Source organism: Pteropus alecto, unplaced genomic scaffold (assembly GCF_000325575.1).
Source record: "Pteropus alecto unplaced genomic scaffold, ASM32557v1 scaffold67, whole genome shotgun sequence".
Taxonomy (NCBI): domain Eukaryota; kingdom Metazoa; phylum Chordata; class Mammalia; order Chiroptera; family Pteropodidae; genus Pteropus; species Pteropus alecto.
The window spans coordinates 10,440,322-10,464,363 of record NW_006441061.1 but is presented as its reverse complement, the minus strand read 5'-3'; the positions used below and the strand labels follow the sequence as shown (position 1 = coordinate 10,464,363).

At 58.8% G+C, this 24,042-nt stretch overlaps 1 protein-coding gene across 1 annotated transcript in view; it reads right to left on the bottom strand.

Moving 5' to 3' along the window:
* CACNA1B (calcium voltage-gated channel subunit alpha1 B) overlaps positions 1-24,042 on the bottom strand; it is a 123,815-nt gene that overhangs the window by 31,847 nt on the left and 67,926 nt on the right. Inside the window, exons 20-30 of the mRNA XM_025051272.1 lie at positions 17,629-17,755; positions 14,611-14,740; positions 14,466-14,525; positions 13,407-13,513; positions 10,984-11,080; positions 9,645-9,805; positions 7,272-7,409; positions 5,793-5,994; positions 5,334-5,498; positions 5,073-5,183; positions 4,625-4,708 (exon numbers count right to left, since the gene is read on the bottom strand). Of these exons, the coding sequence (XP_024907040.1) occupies positions 4,625-4,708; positions 5,073-5,183; positions 5,334-5,498; positions 5,793-5,994; positions 7,272-7,409; positions 9,645-9,805; positions 10,984-11,080; positions 13,407-13,513; positions 14,466-14,525; positions 14,611-14,740; positions 17,629-17,755 (1,382 nt within the window). The remainder of the gene's footprint in view (positions 1-4,624; positions 4,709-5,072; positions 5,184-5,333; positions 5,499-5,792; positions 5,995-7,271; positions 7,410-9,644; positions 9,806-10,983; positions 11,081-13,406; positions 13,514-14,465; positions 14,526-14,610; positions 14,741-17,628; positions 17,756-24,042) is intronic.

Below are 24,042 nucleotides of genomic sequence, written 5' to 3'. Positions count from 1 at the left end.
ATCAGATCGTGTCACTCCTTGTCACAAAACCCTCTGAACCCTGCTCTCTCACTCAGCAAAAAAGCCAAGTGCACTCTGACTGCAAGGCCGTCCCTGCCCTCAGCCGCTCCGCCTTCCTGTTCCCTGCTGTCCCAGCTGGGTGCCCACCCAGCCCCATCCAGGCTCCAGGCCTCTGAATGTCACTCCCCAGTCCCTCCCCATGGCTTCCCTACAAGCCCAGACATCTTTACTGGGGACAGTGACACTTGTCTGGACCCATCATGAAAGCCCCGCCCTGCCACGCCCCTCCCTGCCTGGCCTTGTCTAGGGCCCTCCTTGGTCTGCAGAGGCCAACCCTTTGTCCTGGGGCCTCGGGATGACGTCCAGCGAGCCACAGGGTCGGTATTTTTAAATGTGATACAAATATTGTCTCCCTGTTCATGGACAGGCCTTCTTTTCATAAACAGAAACTCTTAATTTTATAGAATTTTTTTCAGTTATGGCTGGTGCTTTACATATTTTGCTTAAGTCAGTCCCTGTCCCAAGGTCTTCATCTCCTATGATTTCCTCTGAATTTCAAAGTTTTGCCTCTCTTTACGCCTTCCCACGCGTTTGACATAGATTTGTTAGTAAGTGGTGTGAGCCGAGACCGTGTCCCTGTCCGTACCTCCCCCGGCCCCGCCTGCTAAGCGCAGTGCGGCGGTCAGTCTGCAGGGTGACAGCCTCGCAGTGGGTCATATCACCGCAGGACCAGCCTGCGTCCCACAGCGCCCAGCAGCACCTTCTTCTCAAGTATCTCAACTGTTTGCGGCCTCTGCTCCTTCTTATAAACTCCAGCAGTAATTTATAATAAGTTCTTAAACAGAAACAAAATCATTGGCATCTTTACTGAAATTGCACGAATCTACAGGTCAGTTGGGGAAAGTGCCATCTCCCGGACACGGACCTACGGGCCCGACCACCGTGATAAAGAGCTCCATCTATGCAAACGGTCCTCCGGGTCTTCTGGGAAACTGCCGCGGTTCCCGTGACCACCTGGCACACATCCTTCGTTACTGTCGCCAGGGCTGCTGGTGTCAGGGAATGCAATCGACTCGCTCGGGTGAGCTCACACTCAGCAACCTTGCCGGACGCTCTGATCGGCTTCAGGTGGTTCCAGATCCCCTCCCCAGATCGCGGTGTTCTCTGAATACTGGCGGTGCCGCCTGTGCCTGCCGTAACTCTCAGCCGCTTCGCCGGCGTTTCCCGTCTACCCGTTCAGCAAGCATTCACGGACCCTGCCGCAGGCCACGCACACCCTCAGCACAGGGATGTGGCCGGGGACAGAACAGGCAGAACCGCCATCCCCACAGAGCAGACTCCAGCTTACTGACCTGACCAGGGCCCAAAGTTCAACGCCGAAAAGAATACTGGCTACAGGTGTCACTGGCCTTTCTCATTGTTGAAGGACGTTCTTTCCAAATTGCACCTTTATATGTGATGTTCGCAGAGGACTTTTTGGGTAAATGCTCTTTGAGTTAACAATTTCTAGATTGTGAATACTTTTTATCATGAATAAAATCTGAATCTGAGTGTCTTCTCTGCAGCCACGACAGGATCACATTACTGGGGTCCTTGGATCTGCTGAGGTGCATTATGGTGACGGACTTTCTGATCGGGACCCCGCCTCCTCGACCTGACCCTGCCCTGTCCTCCCAGTGACTGTCGGACTTGGTCGGCATGCATGCCGTGGACAACTCTGCGTCTGTGTTAACGAGCGAGCTTTTGGTTTTCTTTCTTGCGCTCTATACTTTTACACATTCAAGTGTCGAGGCTGCACCGGTCCCGTACAAACGGAGCGCTCCCTGTTCTCCGCACTCGGGCCGGGAGGGCTCCCTGCCATTCCCGGGGACACCTAACGTGCAGAAGTGCTATGGCCCAGGGCTGCCAGCCAGGACACAGCCCTTGAGAGACGCGTTTGTCGCTGCGCTGCCTCCCGCAGGCTTCTTTGGGGTTTGCACAGAACACCCTCAGAACACCACTGCGACCTGCTTATCGAGCGAGGCGACGCCACTGGGTTTGAGCGTTTCAGAGCAGGGCGCCCACGTGCAGTGTCACCCGTGCCAGGGGTGTCTGCGGTGTGGGGAGATACTGGGCAGGATCCCTGCAAAGTTCTCACACACTTAAGATTCCAGAGCCAGGCCATGTCACTGGCAGAGACTGTGTCTGACCATGATGCCGCGTGCCTCTGACACCGGAGCTTCTCCTCACGACTGTCTGTGCCACTCACAGCCCAGCGCACAGCGGGAGTGCCACGCCTAGGAACAAACCTAAACACATCCCCAGGGCAAGTCACACATCAGGTGGCCCAGGCCCCGTGCCTGTCACTTCTTGCACCAGACTCTCCCTCAGCTCCCCCACCTTGTGTACCAAGGGACAGTCACTCAAACCTGAAGGAACCACCCAAGTCTGGCTGAGGGGCGGGCTGGCCGGCACGCTGGTGCTGGCCTCAAGCAGGCCCCCTGCGGACAGCCTGAGCTGGTTTGAGGTGGAGTCTGGGCGCTGTGCCTGAGCAGCCAGTGTGTCACCCTCACCACGAAGAAGTTGACCATGGTCAGGTGACGTGGTCTCCAGCCAGGGCTAAAGCAAGGTCGGGCCTCTGGAAGGAGCAGGGTTTGGGGACCAGGCAGTAAGTGTAGGTCTCGGCATAACACACAACTTCCCCCAGAGGGCACCCCAAATGCAGGGGCACTGAGGATCTAACATCACAGCCGGCCGCGGTGTTCGCAGTCTAGGCCGTGAGGGCTGAGACCAAGGCCAGGCCCCCCTCAGCACAGCTGAACCAGCCACGGCCTCTGCGGAACATGCGGTGGGCCATGCGGGGAGGTCACCGCCAGGTCTCTGCACTGGGTGACACGCTGCCCACGTGGGACCCTGCACTGGGAATGGCCGTGTCCTGTGCCAGCTGGGACGGTAGCAGCACGGCAGAGGTCACCAACACGGGTCCCAGGACCCTGTCCTACTGCAAGCACAGGCTATGCGGAGGGGCTGGGACCCCTCACAGCCCCTCCCCACCGCCCAGGAGGGGCCGGCCTGCCAGGGGTTGAAGCAGCCTCAGAGCCCCAGACAGAAGGCTGCTTGGCCAGTCCCCAGGTGGGGTGCTGCCCTCAGTATGAAGTGACGGCTGACAAATGGTCCCGGGTACCTGGCCAGCGAATCGCTGGGACCCGGCAAGTGGGCGGGAGTGGCGTCCCTCCTGCTGTCACTGTGGTGACTCCAGGGCCCCACAGGTGGGTGTGGCGAATCTGAGGTCCCGGTGCAAAAGGCAGGACCACTTCCTGTGTGCGACACCAGGCCATGGTGGCCATCACTCTGGGCTGTGCCACGCCAGCGGGCGCGGGCAGCTGAGTGCCGGGAGCAGTCTCCGGGGTTGGGGCGCCATCCTGGGCGCTCCAGTGAACAGGCTTGACTGTGACTGGACCATGTGGCAGCCCGAGCCACACGAGGGCGCAGCCAGCAGGGAATGGGCCACGTCAGATGAAGGTTTGGTCACCTTCCCATACCAGCCACCAGAGAAACCAAAGGCCGGCCGCAGGTCAGGGGCCACCTAAGGGGTGGAGGAGGGACAGGCGACACATAGCCGGGCCAATTGGCCCTGGGAGCACCGTCGCCGACGTGGTGACGGACACCGCCACGCTGTGCGGGGAGGGAGCCTGCAGCAGGGTGCGGGCAGAGCACGGCAGGGCCAGAGCACCACAGCACACGCCCCGCACACCTGGGGCAGCACGGGTGTCCCCTCAACCCCACAGCCCAGGCTGCCCTCGGGGTGCACCAGGGGGCTGAGAACTGACACCCCCAGGTGCAGCCCTGAGCTGAGCACACCTGGGTACAGGATAAAAGCCGCCATCTCTGAGGCATGACCTGCCCGGTCCCAGAGTCCCCTGGGTGACAAACTCACCCTGCACTCACTCAACATGCATCATTTCTGTCCTTCCTTCTGCCCTATCCAATCTCCCCAAACCTCTCTACTGGTTTTGCCAGCAGCACTTCCTGAGGAATCACTTTGGCAGGAGCCCCCGCCCCAGCGTCTGCCCCCCAAGATAAGCAGCAAATGCTCTGCGGTTCTCCCGCAAGGCAGCGTCGCAGCGAGAGGGCCTCGCTTCACAGTTGGGTCCCCCACAGCCGCAGAAACAAGCTTGTGTCGGGCACTCGGCCAGCGTTTGCACGCGATCCGTGCATGTCTGATAGGAATGAGCATCTCTAGCTTCACATAAAGCAGACCTCGCGTTTTAAGTATTCTACATCCTTATCGGTTTAGTTTCTACATTTCTGATGCCAAGTCGTTAAACACATATGTATTAGAAAAATAAAATTTAAAAGATTCTTGTCTCAGTCGGTTCTTACCATCAGCTTCCAGGTGATTCCCAGGCTATCAGCTTAAGAGAATTTTGGGGAACCATTTCCTTATCCAAGAAAAAGCATTTGCTGAGACAATAGCCAGTCCCCAAAGTCCATGTCTGAAGAGGGGCCTCTACCCATCCAGGCTCCGGGGGAACCCCTGTCCCAGAGGAGGGGTGACCCAGGCGCAGCCTGGAGCAGCAGAGAGGGCTCCCTCTATGAGGAAAATACTTTGGGGCCCTGGAGGGGAGCAGAAAATGCTACTTACCGCAATTTCTGTCACTAAAATATCAGTAATACTTCCCAGCACAGTGACAAAGTCAAACACATTCCAGGCGTCTCTGAAGTAGTTCTACAGGAAGAGAAAGGCAGTCAGGGCAGCAGCGGGCGGGGCTCTGCCGGGGAAGGGGTGGTCCCTGACCAAGAACAGGGAGAGGAGACAGATGGGCCGCCCCAGGAGGGACTCACAGGCCAGTGCAGTCAGACACCCCTGGCCCGGGCAGTGGAGAACAGAGAGCCATGTGCGCAGGGAGGAGGGACCTGCCTCCACGGCCTCAGGAGCTGGCTGGGGGCAGAGCTCAGGGCAGCGGGGCCCCTGCAGCGTCATGTGTGCTCTGGGGTCGGGGAGGTCGCTGCTCTAAACCAGGAGCCCAGGTCCCACCGGCACTAAGGGGAGCGGGAAGGTGACCCCGAAGGGTGGGGGGCCAGGCACGTACCAGCACCCCGAACGCAATGATCTTCAGCAGGCACTCCATAGAGAACACGGAGGTGAAGGCCACGTTCAGGCCCTTCAGCAGCAGCTCGTACTCGTAGGGTGCGCCGTAGAACTGTGGGGGACGATCCCACCAGGGGGCCGCCGGGCCGCCATCAGAGCCCGCCCAGGCCAAGGGCATGCCTTCCCACTGCCCAGGCCTCCCGGGGCCTCCCCCTTTGCAGCCCACAGACACCCAGGCCCACATGCCCCAGGGCCCACGCACCTTCATCATCAGCACCAGCGTGTTGAGGGCGATCATGGCCATGATGAAGTACTCGAAGGGCGGAGACACCACGAACGTCCACGTCTTGTACTGCAGTGACTGCTTGTCCCGCGGCATGTGCCGCGTCAGGGGTTTGGCGCTAATGGCGAAGTCGATGCAAGCCCTCTGCCCGGGAGGGAAGGTGCGAGGGCTCAGGGCCGCCCTGCCCCGCCCCCCCATCCTCCCCTCCTGGCAGCCCCCCAAGCAGTCTCTCCGCCCTGCCCCGCCCCCCCGCCCTCCCCTCCTGGCAGCCCCCCAAGCAGTCTCTCCCTGCCCCAGCACAGGCCCACCGTGCTGGCCAGGGGCTACCTGGCCGCGAGTGACCACCCACCTTGTGCCTCAGGAGGCTAGGGAAGGCCTGCCCGCACCGCCCACGGGGAGCCCCGCGCGTGTGCCCCGGGCAGGAGGAGAGCCGCCTACCTCGTTTTTCTCCAGGCTACATTCTGACATCACCTTGTCCCCCTGCTCCTGGAAGGTGATGATGATCAAGGCCACGAAGATGTTGACAAAGAAGAAGGGGAAGACCACGAAGTAGACCACGTAGAAGATGGACAGCTCCATGCGGTACCCAGGGCTTGGGCCCTGCTCCTCGTACGTGGCATCCACCGAGTGTTTCAGCACCCTGGGCCACAGCAGATGCCAAGTGTCAGGGGACCCACGAGGACACGGCCCTGACAGAGTCATACCTGCATCACAGGTGAGGCTTCCGCACCTGAGCCCAGGGATGGCTCTGCTACACTGGGGCCCACGCTTATTCCACGGGTCAGCCGTCTCTCCTGGAGGTGGGCCACCTTCCCTACATGGCTGTAGCGGGGCTGCCCCTGGGCGGCCTCAGGCGTCTGAGGTCCTATCCCCAGAGGGGAGGCAGGGTGGGCCCAGCAGTTCCATCTTGGCCACTTACTCCCAGCTCATCTGCTCACACTGAGCTCACCCGCTCACACTCAGCTCACTCCCAGCTCACCCACTCACACCTAGCTCACTCTCTGCTCACTCTAAGCTCACACTCAGCTCACACCCAACTAAGTCCCAGTTTTCACCCTCTCTTACCTCACTCCCAGCTCACCTGCTCATACCCAGATCACCGCTCACATCCAGCTAGTCCTAGCTCGGCTCACTCAGAGCTCACCAGCTCACACTGAGCTCACATCAGACTCACCCGCTCACTCCCAGCTTGCTCACCTAGTTCACTCCAAGCTCACACTCAGCTCACACCCAGCTCACTCTAAGCTCACACTCAGCCAAAAACCATTCACACTGAACTCATACGCTCACTCCCAGCTCATTCCCTCTCACCAGGTCATGCCTTGCTCAGTCTAAGCTCACATCCACTCAAACCCAGCTCACTCACAGCCCACCAGCTCACACCAAGCTCATACCCAGCTCACTTCAAGCTCACACCCACTCCTAGTTCATTCCCAGCTCACCTGCTCACACTGGCTCACCCCAATCTCACATTCAGCTCACACCCACTCACACCTAACTCACCTGCTCATAGTCAGCGCACTTCCCAGCTCATCCACTCACTCTCAGCTCACACTCAACTCATTCCCAGCTCACCTGCTTCCTCTCAGCTCACACAACTCAGGCCCTGTTAATGTGCCCACACACTCACCTCACTCTTAGCTCACGCCCACTCACACTCAGCCCCAGAGGAAGCCCCTGCCGTCCAGGGTGGCGGTGACACAGACACCCGCTCTGGCTGCCTTAGCGGAGTCCGGTGGGCCAGCACGATGTCAGAGCCCACCTCCCTCTGGCCTCCAGCCACTCAGAGAACGTCTTCGGGATCTCCAGTCCCAGCCCCTTCTCCGCCACCCGCTCAGACGCAGGGCAGCATTTCCTGGACAGGTCCGAGAGTCCACCCCGTGGGCCGGCCCGAGGCGAGGACCTGCCGGGACTCACATGGGCCACCCTTCACCCGTGGACACGGTGAAGAGTGTCAGCAGTGCCCAGAGCACGTTGTCATAGTGGAAGTCGTACTTCTTCCACTGCCGAGGCTGGGCCTCCACTTCCTCCTTCTCATAGTCCAGATACTGGCCCCTGGGGGTGAGACACGAGAGGCCAGAGGTCAAAGACGGCAGATCCAAACACATCTGTGGTCAGACGGCCTTTGGAAGGTGCTGTCCGCTCGGGAGGAAGCACAGGCTCTTCAGCCAGTGGTGCCGGGACAGCTGGGTGTCCACTGGTAAAGGATGAAGTGGGACCCGACCTCACTCCACACACAAAAATGACATCAGTGGATCAAAAGTAGGAGCTGAAACCTTAATGCTCAGAAGAAAACACAGGGGCCTCAGATTTGGGAATGGGTTCTTAGAAATGACACCAATATCATGAGCAACAAAAAAAAACATAAATTAGACTTGATCAAAATCTAAAATTTTTGTGCTTCAAAGGACATCATCAGCACAGAATGGGACAAAATATTTAAAAATCATCTACCTGTTAAAGGACTTGTTCTAGAATATATAAAGAACTATTACAATCAATTATTAAAAAAAACCAAACACTTCATTTAAAAATGGGCAAAGGCCCTGAATAGACGTTTCTCCAAAGAAGCCACAAAAAGGCCGATTGGCACACGAAACGATGCTCGACATCAACAGAAAGATGCCGGTCGAGCCACAGTGAGAGACCATTTTGCACCCACTAGGATGGATATAATTTAATCTTTAAAAAGGAATATGACAAACATTGGCAAAGATGTGGAGAAAGCAGAGCTCTCGCACACAAGGGTGGGAGTGTGAACCCGCTTAGTGGCTCGGAAGACAGTCTAGCAGCCCCTGACACTCAAACAGAGCCGCCATGCAGCCCGGCAGCGCCACTGGCAGGTACCTGCTCCAGAGGAATGAGGACCTCTGTCCGCACAAACACGTGGCATGCGTTCACAGCAGCAGCATCACAACAGCCAAACGCCTACCCACCGATGAACAAATAAATGAACTGCGGCCTATCTACAGAATGAAACACGCTAGACCATAAAAGGGACGAAGCACCGACACGCGCTCCAGCTTGGACAACCCCAGAAACTGTATGCGGGGGGGAAGGGCTCAGACGCCAGCAACCATATCACACGACTGCATTTATATGCAATGCCTGGGGACAGGGGACTCTGTAGGGACACAACATGGCTCACTGGTTGCTCAGGGCTGGAGACGAGGGGGCAGGGGGCGACAGGTGCAGGGGCAGGTTTTTTGTTTTGTGTTTTAACTGATGAAAAATGTTCCAGTTGACTGTGGTGATGGTTGCACATAACTTTGAATATACTAGAACCATAGACTCCAATGGGTGAGTCGTACAGCAGTTGAGTTACATATGAATGAGCTATTTTTATGGAAAAATAAAGACCCCTCAGAATGGGCAAAGGGTGGTGTTTCCAAATGCGCGGGGCCAGGCCGTTTGCTGCCCACCCTCACCGCCCCCCACCCCACACACCACGCGAGCCAGTTCCAGGCAGGGCGCAGACCTAAAGGTGGAGGCAAAGGCACACACTCCAGAGGAAAGCGTGAGGGCATGTCCCTGACCGTGGGGTACGGCTTTTTAGCAGGACATGAAGAGTGCTGAGCATAAAACATATAAACCAAACCATACTTGGTCTCAAACAGACACCTCTGAAAGAGCAGAAAGGCCGCAGCGCGAGAGATGCCCACAACCCCCACATCTGGCAAAGGGTTCCTACTGGGGTTTAAAGAGTCCCACAGACCACCCAGAGAGACGGACAGCCCACACAGGAAAATGGAGAAAGGCGAGACAGACACGTCCCAGCGAGGGACGTCCAAACGGCTGACCCGCCTGGCAGAAGGTCGCCACCCAGCTGCATGTCAAACCTCGGAACAAAGCCACGAGGCCGCACCAGAACGGCCAAAAGCAAAGGACAGAGCGTGCCGGTGTGAGCGGGGTGTGGACACAGGCAGCCTCATCCGTGCTGGCGGGAGGGTCGTGTCACAGAAGCTGAACATATGCATAGTCCTCCACTGGGTGTGTACACTACACTCAAGCCACATGACCCTCAGTCACCTGGTGGATGAGACGTGGTGGCCCCTGCACACAGAGACACCTGGGACCACCGCCCACGTGGCCTCGCTCAGCACAGCGCTCGCACAGTCCACCCTCGTTCCCCCCGGCTCCAGAGGGCGCCTCACCTGTCTGCTTGGTGTGGGGCCGCCCAGCAGTGAACGTGGCCCAGCCACCAGGCACCCCATGACCTCGCGAGTGAGCCCCAACCCCCGGGACTCGCAGAATGGCCCCCCCTGCTGGGAGGCCCCACCACCCGCTCACCGGCAGTCCCGCTCCCGCTCCTTGGACTCGTCCGTGCAGTAGAAGAACTTGCCCTTGAACAGCTGCACGGCGATGACGGCGAAGATGAACATGAAGAGCACGTAGACGACCAGGATGTTGAGCACGTTCCTCAGGGAGTTCACCACGCAGTCGAACACGGCCTGCGGGGGCCACGGCTCAGAGCCCCGCAAAGCCCGCCCTGACCGCAAGGGCGCTCTCCGGCCGCCTCTCAGGCCCCACTGGTGGGCAGGAGGTGCCGGCACAGGGGGCACCGGTGTCGGGTGGGGCTGATGCAGAGGAAAGGGCTGGGGACAGGGAGAGCCAGTCCTGCTCCCACACCTGGGCCGGGCGCCTCCCCCGCCAGGTGACTCTGTCACGTGGCCACCGCCTGCCTCCCTCTCAGCCCCGTCCCACCCGGAGGCTCCACGTCCCTGTGCTGCCCACCCGGCCCGTCCCACTTCTCAGAGCCTCCGAGGAGGGGCCCTGCCCTGCGCGAGTGCAAAACAGCAGGCTCACGCCACCTCCTGAGACGCTGGCAAACGCAGCCGCTGTCCCCTGCTCAGGGTCCATGGTGCCCTCCCCCGACACAGAGGGCCTCGGGCTGCCTCCTGGTCACCTCCCGGCCCGCCCCTTCACCACGGGCCTTAAGCAAACTGTCTGCCGCGATGCACATGGCCGGTCCCCACCGCCTGCATTTCCAAGGGTCCAAAGGGCTGTCCGCACACAGCTGAGCAGGACGGGGCGAGTGGGCACACATGGCCTTTCGCACAGCGCCTCCAGGCTTGGTCACTCCTGGGTGTTCGCGGGGCTCTGGTTTGGGCTCACTCCCCCTTTATCCGGAACCTTGGCCACCCCCGTCCTTCAGGGCCCTGCCCGGTCGCCATGGGTCACCACGCCAAGGAGCCTCTGTCCCTGCATCTCCCCCTCGACTCTCCTTCCGGCGGCCCCTCTCCCTGTACTGCCGCTATCCGGTCCACCAGGTGCTGCCAGGTTAGGGAGGAGGCGCCCACAACACTGCTGGGATACGGGCCGCATTGCTGTGAGCTCATCCCCACCGCGAGATCCCAGAGAGCCCAGCGTGGGCGCTCACTTCAGCCCCACTCGTCCCTATCACACGTGGGAAACTGCAGCGGGACAGAGCCAGTTACATGTGCACATGCACACACACGCGTACATATAGCAACACACCTACACACGCACAGCGCGAACATGTAACGTGCCCCACACGCCTACACTTGTGCACACACCACACAATGCTCACTCACGAGTGTGCACCCCATGTGCACAGCCCACGCGCATGCGCCGCCCTGCACCCTGCTCGAGCCCCTCAGGCTCCCACCTTGAGCTTCGGCAGCCGCTTGATGGTCTTGAGCGGCCGCAGGACACGCAGGACCCTCAAGGACTTGATGGTGTTGATGTCTTTCCCTTTGGAGCCTCTAGAAGAGAGAAGCCACACATGCAGAGGCAGGACGCACACCTGTGCCGGTTCCCTGGGGCCTGCGCCACGCCCCTGCATGTTGTCTTGGGCCCCAGGGCAGAGGGCCTAGGAGCACCACAGGCCACTGCGGCTCGGCCTGGGGCCAAGCCCTCAGAAAGCGATGGGGCTGGGCCAGGTCAGCAGCAGCAGGTCGACAGGGAGAGCAGAGCTTCTACGTGGCAACCACCAGCCACTGCCATCGCTGCTCTCTCCGGCGTCCCCCCAACCACGCCAGCGACCTCCAGCCAGCCCGGGGCCAGCCAGGAAGCCTGCAGGCGCTATGCCTGTGTCCTGGGCCTTCCGGAAGGGCCAGCACATGCCTGGTCCTCCCTGCCTGTCCTCTCTCAGAGGCCCTGACGCCTCCACACGATGTGACACACAGAAAGGGAGGAGAGGGCGGGAGCCAGAGGAGGGAGACGGGTTAGATGGGTACAGAGGCGACGCAGAGACCGGGTGACAAGCAGACCGAAGGGGAGGGGGCGCAGAGCCACAGAGGGACAGGAGGGGCGGACAGGAAGGTGGTGAGCCAAGAGCTCGGTCAAGAACTCAGGCACCAGAAACTGTGAGGCCGGGCATTTGGGACCAGACCAGGGCCCATCACAGAGAAAGCCAAAGTAGACCCAGGTGGTTCCCTGTGGCTGGCAGGGACTCGGGGACTTTCAGACTCTAGGGGCCGGCCCTCCCACCAGCCAGAAGCCAGCACCAGAGAGGCCATCTGCAGAAGCAGGGCCGTAGCCGCTTGGGGAGACAGTGCCTGAAGACTCAGGCCTTAAGGCCCTGTCCATCTGCCCGGGGGAGCCAGTCCCTGGGGTCCTCCTTAGGCTCCAGCCAAGCTCTGGGGAAAGTGAGCTACAAGGCCCAGGCAGCTCCATGGGGAAGGGGTGCTTGCGCCCCTGCCCCCTACACCCTCCGGGACCAGCGGGGGCCTGCGTGCCAGGCTCCGACGCCATTAGTGCAGGTGAAAAGTCCCAGCCTCCAAATGCTCGCATCTCAATACCCACCCAAACCAACTGCCTCCAGCTGCCTGCAGGGACCAGCACGGAGGTCCAAGGGACTGAGGCCTGCAGGGGGGACGCAGGAGGGAGGGGACACACGACCGCCCCCCAGCAAATGCGGTTACCGGGAGGAGCCTCTGGGCAGCCCTGCTCTGCACACCTGAGGCCCCTTCTTTCCTTGCTCAGAGGCCACCTGGCCACATCGCATCCCTCCCCCACTCTCACTCCCAGTGTCCCTCACTGCTAATGGCTAAGCTGTCACCTCCTCTATGCGGAAAAAGGGGGATGCTGGGTGCTGCAGGGAGTCAGTCTGGAGAGAGGAGAGAAAAGACGCCTGTTTCTGGACAGCAGATAGTAGGGAAGTGGCACAGGGCCCGTCCCCCGTCCCGTCCCTCGTGTTCCATCTTCCGTCCCGTCCCCTGTCCCCCGTCCCATTCCCTGTCCCCTGTCCCCAGCCTCCAGCACTCAGTGCCACATCCTGCTCACCGTACCTCCTCACCAAGGGCTAGCCGTGCCCACCCCAGCCCCAGCCCCACAGGGTCCCCAGAGGAGAGGCAGGGACACAGGGCCTGGGGACATGGCTCCCGGCAGCATGCAGCCGGGAAGGTGGAGATGAGTGGAGGTGAGGCATGGTGATGAAACGGCCCTGGGGGCCATCGGTGCCATGATGCGGGGCAGCGCGAGGGGACAGAGGGAAGGCATTACCCCATGAAGCTCCTACCGAGAGTCCAGCAACAGGGAGACAAAGAGAAGAGAGTCAGTGGGGGAGCCGGCACCCTCCCGCGGGCTCAGAGATGGGGATCCCGGCCCCCTGGTACCTGGAGCTTCGGGGCCTCCTTGTCCTTGTACCTCACGCCGCCACTCATTCCTGTGTCCCCCAACCCTGCCCAGGCCCCACACCTGCCTCGCCTCCACCACCACGCAGGGGGAGCCGCTCCAGCCAGCACAAAAGGGCTGAGTGCCGCTTGCTAGGGACCCAGAGAGAATGGCCTGACACCTGAGGGGGGCTGCCCACCAGCACCTGCCAGCTCTGGCCGACCGAGCAGTGCAGCTGAGGTCGGGGCAGGCAGTGTCTAGAAGGGCGTCAAGAAGCAGACCCCAAACAAGCCCGAGGCTTCAGAGCCAGTGCCGTGTCCTGGACAAAAGGCCTTGAGGTCCCCCTGAGCCCGCACGGCCCAGGCCAGCAGACAGGGACGGGGCTACTGACAGCCCGAGGCCAACGGGGACCCTGCCCCACCCATCTGAGGTCTGGGGGGCGTGGCCAGTTCCAGAGCAGACGTGGGTACTTACGAGAAGGCAAACGCCACCAGGGCCCCACTGACCACAATGAAGTCCAGAATATTCCACAGGTCCCGGAAGTAGGCCCCGGGGTGCAGCAGCAGCCCCAGATCGATCATCTTCAGGGGAGAAATACACTTTAGGATGCAGGATATTTTAGAAAAGAGAGGCAGAGCCAAGCCCCAGAGTCAAGGGGTTCGGGGGGAGGGTGCCATTCCAGGTCACACTCTGTGGCCATTGACCCCAGATACCCTTCCACGGTCATGACTGGCTGAGACCCTGCCTGGGCCCACGACCCCCTAGAGCCTGAATGAGGATCCTCCACCACTGGGCTGTAGGGGACACGGCCCTGGGCACGCGTGCTCGGACGGGACCCTGCAGTAGGAGGAAGGGCTGGTGGCTTCACAGGGACCTGGTCTGCTACCCCCAGAGCTGTGGCTTCTGGCACCATAATGTCTCTAAACCTCAGCTCCCTCATCTGTAAACTGGGATGACACCTCCCTAGAAGCTCGCAAGGGTGAGAGGAGGCACAGGTGTGGACGCACGCACAAGGCCACCCCGACTCACGCGCACGGGTACACTGAGCCATACTGCAGTCGGAGACACACATGCGTGCACGTCGACCACACGGATGTACCAGCCACTCGGCACGCACTGCCGTGGGCAAGGCCTGTCAGCGCTCAGGGACAGCAAGTGACAGCCACCTCGAGAGGTCGAGTCCTGATCTGCCACCTGACACCGAGCCCTTCTAAGGGCAGCTTAGATCCCACTGCTATGGTCTGTGGGCTCCGTCCTCCCTGCCCTGTGTCCTCCTCCTCTGCGGGTACCGGACAGTGCTGAGGATGGGATGAGCCCCATGTTTGCTGGAGGAGAGGGCAAACCCTGCGAGGGCGTGGTAGGAACCGGGGTGGCACTGGGGAGCTGTCCCAAGGCTGGTGTGAAGCTGCAGGGCGTCCCCGCACCCTGCTGTGCATGCAAGGCCCACTGCCCGTGCCTCCAGGAAGTCACACCGCCCAGGGGGCCACGAGGGAGGGTGAGCAGCATGCAGGCCGTGGGCAGGCAACACCTCACCTTGATCACCATCTCGAAGGTGAAGACACCCGTGAAGATGTAGTCCAAGTATTTCAGGGCCTGAAACCAAAGGGGGCTCCTCTCAGGGCTCGTGGCCGTAGGGTCCCTAGCCCTGTGCCCCGCACAGCTGCCATGCAGCACTCACGTTGTTCCTGGGCGAGTCTGTCCGCACAGGGTCTTCTGCGGCCAGAGCGATGCTGCTGAGGGCGATGACCACAAGGATGACCATCTCGAAGTACCTCATGGTCACGATGTAGTGGCAGCAACGGCGGAGCCTGCGGACACAGTGTGACTCACTCAAGGCTCACGCTGGGCCAGGCTGGTTCCCCCATCCCTCATGAGTCCCTCACGGTTCCCCATGGTCCCTCGCTTGGCTCTCCCTGCAGGAGGCTGAGTTCTAAGTGTCCGAGCTCACAGCCTGGTGGTTGGTGGTGACAGGTTCTCAAGAGGGCGTCCTGGGAAGACTGGGAGGCTGCAGACGCCCTTCACAGGGACAGTGGACGCTCCTCACAGGGACAGTGGACGCCCCTCACAGGCAGGGACAGCAGATGCCCCTCACAGGCAGGGACAGAGGACGCCCCTCGCAGGCAGGGACAGCGGACGCCCCTCACAGGGACAGTGGACGCCCCTCACAGGCAGGGACAGCAGATGCCCCTCACAGGCAGGGACAGAGGACGCCCCTCGCAGGCAGGGACAGCGGACGCCCCTCACAGGGACAGTGGATGCCCCCCACAGGCAGGGACAGCAGACACCCCCCACAGATAGGGACAAGAGACGTCCCTCACAGGGACAGCGAACACTCCTCACAGGCAGGGACGGTAGACGCGCCTCACAGGCAGGAACAATAGATGCCCCTCATGGGGACAGCAGACTCCCTTCACAAGCAGGGACAGTGGACACCACCATAGGCAGGGACAGCGGACGCCCCTCACAGGGACAGCTGACACCCCTCGCAGGCAAGGCTGCCCCAGGCTCGCTGGCGCTCACGTCCTGCTGTGCACAGCCATGCTCTGCCTGTGTGTGGCCCGTCATGCCCTTGGCAGGCTGACAGGTGTGCAGGGTGGGGGCTGTCACGCAGAGGAGGCTGAGCCCTCGGGAGCCCTGCTGAGTGTCGTGCCCTCAGGGCCCACCTGTACTCAGTCGCCTGTCCATTGCACTGCTGTGCCCCAGCACCCTCTGGACCCCAGGGCAGAGCGCTGAGCACGACACCAGCACCCAGCGTGGACACCAACCAGTGGGAGACCTCCCAAGTATCCCAGACACTGACCAATACCCCAACACAGCAGCGGACGTCACCAAGAGGTCAGGACAGGGAGGCAGATGTGGTGACAGGGAGGAGGGGCCGCATACAGGCGTATCGTGTCTTCTGCCCCGCCAGGGAGCGGTGCCTCCTCTGTCCATCCTGCCCTCGCCAGCTACCTCGACCTCATCCCCCACCAGTACTTCCTGCTCCCACGGACCCCTCCTCCTTGAAGTCTCTCTCATGGTCACGGTCAGGTCCTCATTCCCAACCTGGCCAAATGGCCCCTCGAGGCTGAGCCTCAGGCCCTGTCCACCCAGCCCCCTCCTCAACTACGGGCCGAGCTCCCACCCCTCACCCCTGGCTCCAACACTCTGCACACCCCAGCTCAGCCGGCGCCCCACTGTCCAGCAAACCCCGGGTGAAACCCTGATACCGCCATCCCCCTCTGCATCTCACTGGCCATGGAATCTTGCGTGCTACGCCTCCAAGACGTCTCCCCACTTCACTTCCAAACCTCTCCACTGCTCGACCCTCAGTCACCACCTCTCCCACGAAAACTTCGGCCTGCTCAGTGTCTCCCTGCCTCCAGTCTTCCCAATGAAGGACCCACTAGAGTGCCACCCGACTGTGCCCCCAACCCAACCGCTTACAACCTCCCAAGCATCCCGGGGCCATCTGCATAGTGTCCAGTTCCCCACTCACTCTGCCACCACAGGCCGCTCAGTAGGGACCCCTGGGACCACTCTCCTGTACAGGGAGCCGGCCTGGACCCTGTGACCTCCGTCCCGTACAGGGAGCCGGCCTGGACCCTGTGACCTCCGTCCCGTACAGGGAGCCGGCCTGGACCTCTTCATCTAACTGCCCTTTCCTCTGTGGGTCTCGCTGGAATCGCTGGCTTCCTCCAGGAGATGTGCCCTATCTCTCCCACCTGCCCCCAGACACCAAGACCACCCTCCCCAGCCACCCTGACCCAGCAGGACCTGGGGGGCAGCCAGCCAGTGTGAAAGATGGGACCACGGCTGTCTCCAGCACCACCTCCCTCCCGGGCCCGAGCAGAGTGGAGCAGGGGCCCAATACCTGCTCTCGGTGAAGGAGCAGGCGGAGGGAGGGCGAAGGTAGCGGGCAGTGCAGGGCTGGGTGCAGGGGCTGCGGGGGACGGGAGGCACAGGTGGACTGATGGGTGGGTGGTGATGGAGCTGAGGCCATGGGACCTCGCTGTCCCCAGCCCCGGCTCTGGCCACGCTGGCTTTCGGGTGGCCCTACCTTGCCCTGCCCGTCGCTTCGCTCTCCTCTTTCCCACATCTTTGCTCCAATGTCACCTCCGTTGGAGCCAACCTGACCTCTCCCCCTCAAGGTCAGCCCTGGTCGTGCTTCCTGAGCACGGCCCCTCATGGGTGTCATCTGCTGCCTGTCCCCAGCAGGTAAGCTGGGTAAGGGCAGGGCCCCATCTGCTGTGCTCACCGCTGTGCACCCCCAGCAGCGAGAACGCGTGTGGCACACGACACTGGCCGCAACGAGGAGGAATGAACGCTGGCACATGGCAGGCGGCAGAGAGGGGGGCACGGGGACGGTGCGCGAGTGACGTCATGCACGCCTGCGCGCGGGCATGCACTGTGCAGAGCTGACCAGGCCACGGCCGGGGCTGACAGGGGCTCTGGTCTGACTGGCCTCTGGTCCCAGCCCCACCACGGAGACCGCCAGGCCCTGCGTCTGTGCACACGCCAGAGGGCTCCCCTGTGCCTCTGCGTCCGCATCCAGGAAGCGAGGCAACGCAGGCCTGCTGTGCTGACCAGCACGTTCACTGTGACGTGCACAAACCGGTGCCTCTGGGTCGCACCCAGCACACACCGCTGTCCCGTGCATGCGGACTGCGGGCCAGCCGAGTGGCAGGCACACAGCACATGCAGGAGGGGGACTCACAGGGCAGTGGGGCTCAGACAGAACATGGAGCTGTAGGGGACGATGGGCCGGGGGCCACTCCTCGTCACGTCATCAGCCTCCACCTCCTTCCTCCCATCTGCTTGGCTTTCCAGGTCCACGCTGCCACCTGCAAGGACACAGGGCCGCCACATTAGGGTGCAGCACATGTCAGGCCCTGTCACACAGGCCTCACCCAGACAGCGGATGCTGCCCCAGCTCTAACCCCACAGCCCAGTGGGCCCACCCAGGAAAGGGCGCATGGCTGAGGGCACAGGGGCACACCCCGGATCACGACCAGGTGAGCTATGGCCGGGAGTAAGCCGGCCCACGAGAGCGGGACCGTCTGCAGAGACCCCTTCCTCACCCCGCACTTCCCTGGATCACACACCGCACCCTGGCTGTGGACACCTCTGCCCCGCTGAGAGCTGCTTGTCAAGGTGTTCTAGGAACACAAAGCCCCTCAGCCCAGAGACTGGGGCCATTGGGCTCCCCTCCCCGGGCTCAGGGCTCACCCCTCCAGAAAAGACAGAGCGTGGCTGCCAGTGCTGGACCTGGGCCAGTGCTGGCCCACAGACGCTGCCCTGACCCAGGCATCTAGTCTAATTCGTCTGGGGATCCTCTTCTCGGGGACCACAGCAGTGTCCTGCCGTGCCAAGGGCTTCAGAGGACGCTGGCCAGGTGGGGGGACATCAGTGTGGGGGGCTGGCCAGCAGGCAGGGACGCAATCCCACACTGCCTCCCCGTGCTCCAGTCCTCAATTCCTGGCTCTGGCCACGCTGGCTTTCGGGTGGCCCTACCTTGCCCTGCCTGTCACTTCTCTCTCCTCTTTTCCACATCTTTGCTCCAATGTCCACCCTGGGCTCTCAGCAGCCCCTCCCCAGCTCAGTTCCCAGGGTCAAACTCCCCAGGGTTCAAATGACCATGACCTTGGCCCTTTTTAAGAAGACTTTGTGGTCCGTACACAGTATTCTTCTCACATGAGGTTATCATTTTTAACTACCCTAACGTATGTTTCGATCCTCGTGGGTGGCAGAGTTCCCAAGAGCTCAGAGATGCCGGGGAGACTGGCGGGACTCAGAGCCAATGCCACCGTGACAGCTCACTTTCACTCCTTACAAGAAACGTAGAGGCAGAGAGGACGACAAAGGGCAGCAGGAAGAGGGTGGTGACCCCAGAGCCTGCGTGAGGACCAGGGCTCTGAGCCGCATAAACAACCAATTATTCAATGTTAAAAATGAGGAAACGGAGGAAAAATGGAATACGTGTTAGAACCTAAAATGGGTGTAACAAACCCAAGTGAATCCACAATCACAGTAAACACAAGCAGAGTGAACCTGGCTGCGAGCCGACATGGACCGTCGGGCTGGGTTTGTGGAAAACACGGTGATGTGTCCTTTCTAAGAGCTGGGATGGGCAGCCACACAGAGGCTCAAAGTCAGAAGATGGGCAAAAGGACCACCCAGCAAATGTTCATGCGAAAAGGAAAAGGCTCAGGCAGAGTCACATCGGAAAAGGCACCGTAAGAAACAGACCGTCACTGACTTGATAGAGAATTACCGCGAGAGGACAAAAGGGTCAGCTCCAGAGACACGACCATCTCGCACAGGCAGCACGCAGCTTACTGTGCAAAAAGCAAACCCTGATATTTTAATAAAAAGAGTTTTTAAAGAGAAATTTTTTAAAAGGCTCCCAACAAAGAGCGGCTTGCCACCTCGGCCTCCACCCGCCCCAGCCACGAGGTCCCCGCGCGGACAGCAGCCTGCGCTGTGCTAATGCACCCCCCGCATCCTTGTCCCCTGGCACGAAAGCGCCCCGACGGGTGCGAGGGCCTTGGGCTGCCTGGACCTCCGGCTTCTCGCGGGCCTTTCCTTGCTCCAGATGCTGCCGAGCTGCTCAGGGACCTCGGGCCGCAGTGGGCGGTTTCCGTCTCAGAACCGCTTACAGGAGTGAGTGCTGGGTCACCTGCCAGACCAACTCCCGTGCCAATGCTGCATGTTTCCAACTGTTCAGAATCACTGCGTTAAGTAAATAAATCACATGTAAAGCAAGAGCTGACAGATCTACAGAGAGAAAGAGATGTCAGCGTACCTCTCCCAACTATCAGCGGGTCAGTCAGGACAAACATCAGCAAATACATGGGCTTTCTAGTAACACAACAAACATGAAAAGCCCAGTGTTCCCCAAAGTGAAGAAAACGTGTTCCTTTTAAGCTCCCATGGCACGGCGACAAACGCGGACTATATACTGAACTATAATGCATTGTCTCAGATGTCTCAAAGGAAACCACAGTGGGGTGGAAAAGTAATTTTCCTTCCACCCTTCTAAGTTCTTTCGGCTGGACTGATAATCAAATCGACACAAGATAATCAACGAGAGAAAACGACCAAACTCATTATGTATGAAGGAGACTAAAGCAACAAAACGCAGTCACACAGCCCCGTCAGCGAGATTCCTCCGACCAGAATGAGTCGGCGTGGGGAAGAGGCTCCCTCTTGCCTCAACTGAGGACTCAGACCTTTGAACTTTTCGGCCGTGCGTCAGTGCCTGGAGGCGTGCATGGTCCGAGGCCTGGCCCCTGAAGAACCTGGGACAGGATGCCTGCGTGCCAGGTGGCCTGTCACCGGGGAGTCGCCACCCGGACCAGCCCAGAAGCTACGAAGGCAGGACCGCTTCTTCCCAAGGATGTACTTTTACCATAAGCACCTTCAACTTTTCTGTTTTCTTCAGAACACTTGGTGTCACCTGGAAGTGCTCCCTCATTTGCAAATCTTAAGCCCCTTGAATAAAACTTTGTCGTTTGAGTCTAGAAAGCCTCCTGATTCGACAACGTTCAAGGGACAGTGCGCACGGGATCCCTAAGAATACGGGAACTAGGGACACGTCGGGCAGCTGAGGCTTCTACGCCATTCTGGACTGAGGAGAAGTGGGCAGGGGTCTGGCTTCAAAAGGAAAGTAGGCAAAAAGAGCAAACACATAAATGAATCTTGCTGGGACCCCAAAAGCAGTGGGGTGCAGAGGACTCAATCAGACTTGGCTTGTTCCTCCCATCTGCACACCCAGTCCATGCCATGATGCCAAGATGACGCCCCTTCCTTCAAGAGGTGTTTCTATCCACATTCCCTTAGGCAGGTGGGGGAGGGTCAAAGGTTATTTCTGAGGCTTTTGTTTTTTAAAAAAAATCACCATTTAAACTAATCTATATCACAACAAGCATGTTGTGGGGTGGCAAACTTCCCCTCACTGTCATACAGATTGTGCTCTCCAATCACAGTGCGATTAAGCTGGAAATTAAGGCACTAATCAAACACAAAGGGTTAATCAAGATTCGAATTTTACAAGTGGAAATTTGAAAGCAAATTTTGAAGAGTTCATGGGTCAAACATTATACACTCATAGGCAGTCTAACTGTGGCGACACAGAAAACAAAATAATCTACAGAAAAATCATGGAGAGCGACAAGAAAGCCTGGCAGCTCTGTGACTGGACGAAATACTGCTTGTATCTCTGCAGAGTAGGAGCAAATAATTACAAAGTACGATTTTTAAAAGAATGCCGTTTTTAAAACAGAATAAACAAAGTTAAAAGCACAAAGAACATTAGGGCAGTGCGAGCACGGTGTGCGGGTCTGCCGCGGGGCACGTGCGCGCCTGCCCGAGCCCGCAGATACACACGGAGCGCCCCGGTGCGGACGGGGCCCTGGGCTCGCCGCCTGGGACGGCAGCACCACCCGGCGGAGGCTCTGATGGTGGCGGCGGCCACGGGCCCGCAGGAGCAGGGCTTACGGCATACTTCTGCCTGCTGCTTTTACCGCGAACCTAAAACTGCTCTAAAAAGTTGAAAGACAAAATTTTCAGGATAAGGGAAGAGATACAAACACAAAATCAAGGAATTGAGGTCAAACCCCTACAATCTCACATCTGGATTCCCAAGGACAAAGAAACACAAGGCCCCCGACGACCCCAAGGCCAGCAGGTGCCCGGCCCTGTCTGAGGAGCCGGCCAGCAGGTCAGCCGCTACGGGAGCAGCCGAGCAGGAGGTCCTCGGGGACTGCGAACCAAGGACGTCCCCAGGAGAGGTTGGAGGGACCAGGAGGCAGAACGGGGAGCAGAAAGCCACCACAGAGCTGTGTCCATCACGCAGTGCGAGCTGGCTCCCACAGGGGCGTGGGGTCCGCACGGAAGCTCGGAGGTGTCCTGACCCACTGCATGTCCCATCATCCCATTGCTGGCGAGAGCTACCTGGGGTGTCTGCAGGCTTCATATCCTGCCCACCCCCCAGCAATCAGGGCGGTGCCCTAAGGAGGGGCTGAGGCCAAGGCCTCTGAGGCAGAGGTGCACCGAGCTGGGGAGGTGTGCGGGGACAGCCGGTGGCCAGAGCCCAGGTCTTCTCAGAGGAATGGCCCCACCCAGGTCTGGGGCAGGGAAGGAACAGAAGGGTCCAGGAACGTGCTCCCACGAAAACCGGAGAGCCGCCAAGGCCCACCACAGGCACATGACAAGCCCCAAAGAGGCGACATTAAGGCACTCCGAATGGCCAAAAACGGGACCGCGGGAGCCTGAGAAGCTAACAGTGTGCCACAAGACTGCACACGTCACGCATGCTAAAACCCGAAAGCTCATCAAGACGTCTTTCCTAAACCTCTCGCTGGTCACGTCTGGAGTCCCTAAGGCACCAGCTCACAATTTTTAAAACCTGAACACTAAATAAAGTCAGAATTAAGCATGATTCTGACTTAATGCAAATGCAAACTGTATTTCAGGATAAACAGTTGATAGGGTGAGTTCTTCCTTACAGAAAAGGTCAAAATAATAAAGACATTAAATTGTGCTACCTGATGACATCTGGCAGCCATTATCCGCAGCTACTGACGGGGATGGCGGTGGGGGAGCCTAGAGCAGAGGGACCGGCCTGGATGCTGGAGAGTGCAGGGCCCTGCGAACCTCCCGGGGTTTGCGACAGGAAACGGGCACCCACACCCATGCAGCTCTCCAAGGGGTTTATCTGGATTCCAACCCCATCTCTAGCGCTGTGGTTCACAAATGAGGGCGAGTTTGCCTCTTGGGCACATCTGCCCGGGTCTGAAGACATCTGCGGTTGTCACAACCACAGGGTGCCACTGTCGAGATGGCACGGGACAGCGCCAACAGCAAATTCCAAGAGCGCCAAGGTCCCAAAGGCCTGCGTCGGACCTAATGGCCCGTTAGCAGGAGAGATCGAGGACAGAGGGCTGTACCACGTGACACCACGAGGCGACCAACAAATTCAGAATGTGGGGAATTCTACAGGACAAATGACATAGTTTCTTCAACAGATAAATGGCAGGCAAAGTAGAGAGAAGAAATTGTTACAGAGGAAAAGGACGTAGACAGATTACAAAGCAAGTCAAATAAGCAAACCTTGTTTGCGGCCTGATTCAAACAAATCAACGGTAAAAAATAACTTTTGAAATAATTGGTAAAACTTTAATTTGGGGTAAGCGTTTGGTAATACTAAGAAATTACAATCAGCACTGCTGGGTGCAACAAAGCCACCGTGGTTGCAAAGTCCCTGACCGTCGGTGACGCTCACAGGCACGGCCAGACTGAAATGGCACTCGAAGACATGCAGGAGAAAGGAAACCGGAAGAATGCGAGTGACTTCCTGAGGGGGGTGGGAAGGACATGGCGGTTCATTACGCTGAGTCTCTACTTTCAGGGTTCCATTTTCCATAGTAAAAAGGGTTTTCCATAGCAGCCACGGAGAGAAGACAGAGCCATACGAAGGGACGGCTCAGACCTTCTCAGCAGAGGCTGCAGGAGCACAAGGCAGTGCCACAGTGCCAGTAAGCCGACAGGAAGTGACTGGTTACAGTTCCATGAAACGTGAAACCACTTTTCACAAGCAATGGCAAAATAAAGATTTTGCAGGCAAACAGAACTTACCACCATCAAATCTCACTAAAATAAATTAGAAAAGATGTTCTTCGAGCAAAAGGAGAAAAAAAATGGATGACATGAAATCCAAGGAGTGATGAAATACACAAAGGGATAATGAAGTCAACAGAAAACAAAAACAACAAATGTTTTCAAAAACTCATAAAGAAACCTCTGACATTTGGAAACTCAAAACCATACTTATAAATAACTCATGAGTCAAATAAGAAATCATAACAAAACTTGGAAAAAAAATATAGAACTAAAAATTTGGATGTTTCAAAACATGTAAGATGCAACTAAAATAATTCTTAGAGTGAGACTTAGTCTTTCTACATTAGCAAAGTAGAAAGGCTGAAATGTCATGACCCGAACAGAACTAATGAAACAGAAAACAAAGATACAGTAGAGAAGATCAAGAAAGCCAAAGATTCAGACTTTGATGGTCTATTTGAATTGACAAACCTTTAGGAGGAAAAGGGCTTATTGAGGGAAGGAGGGA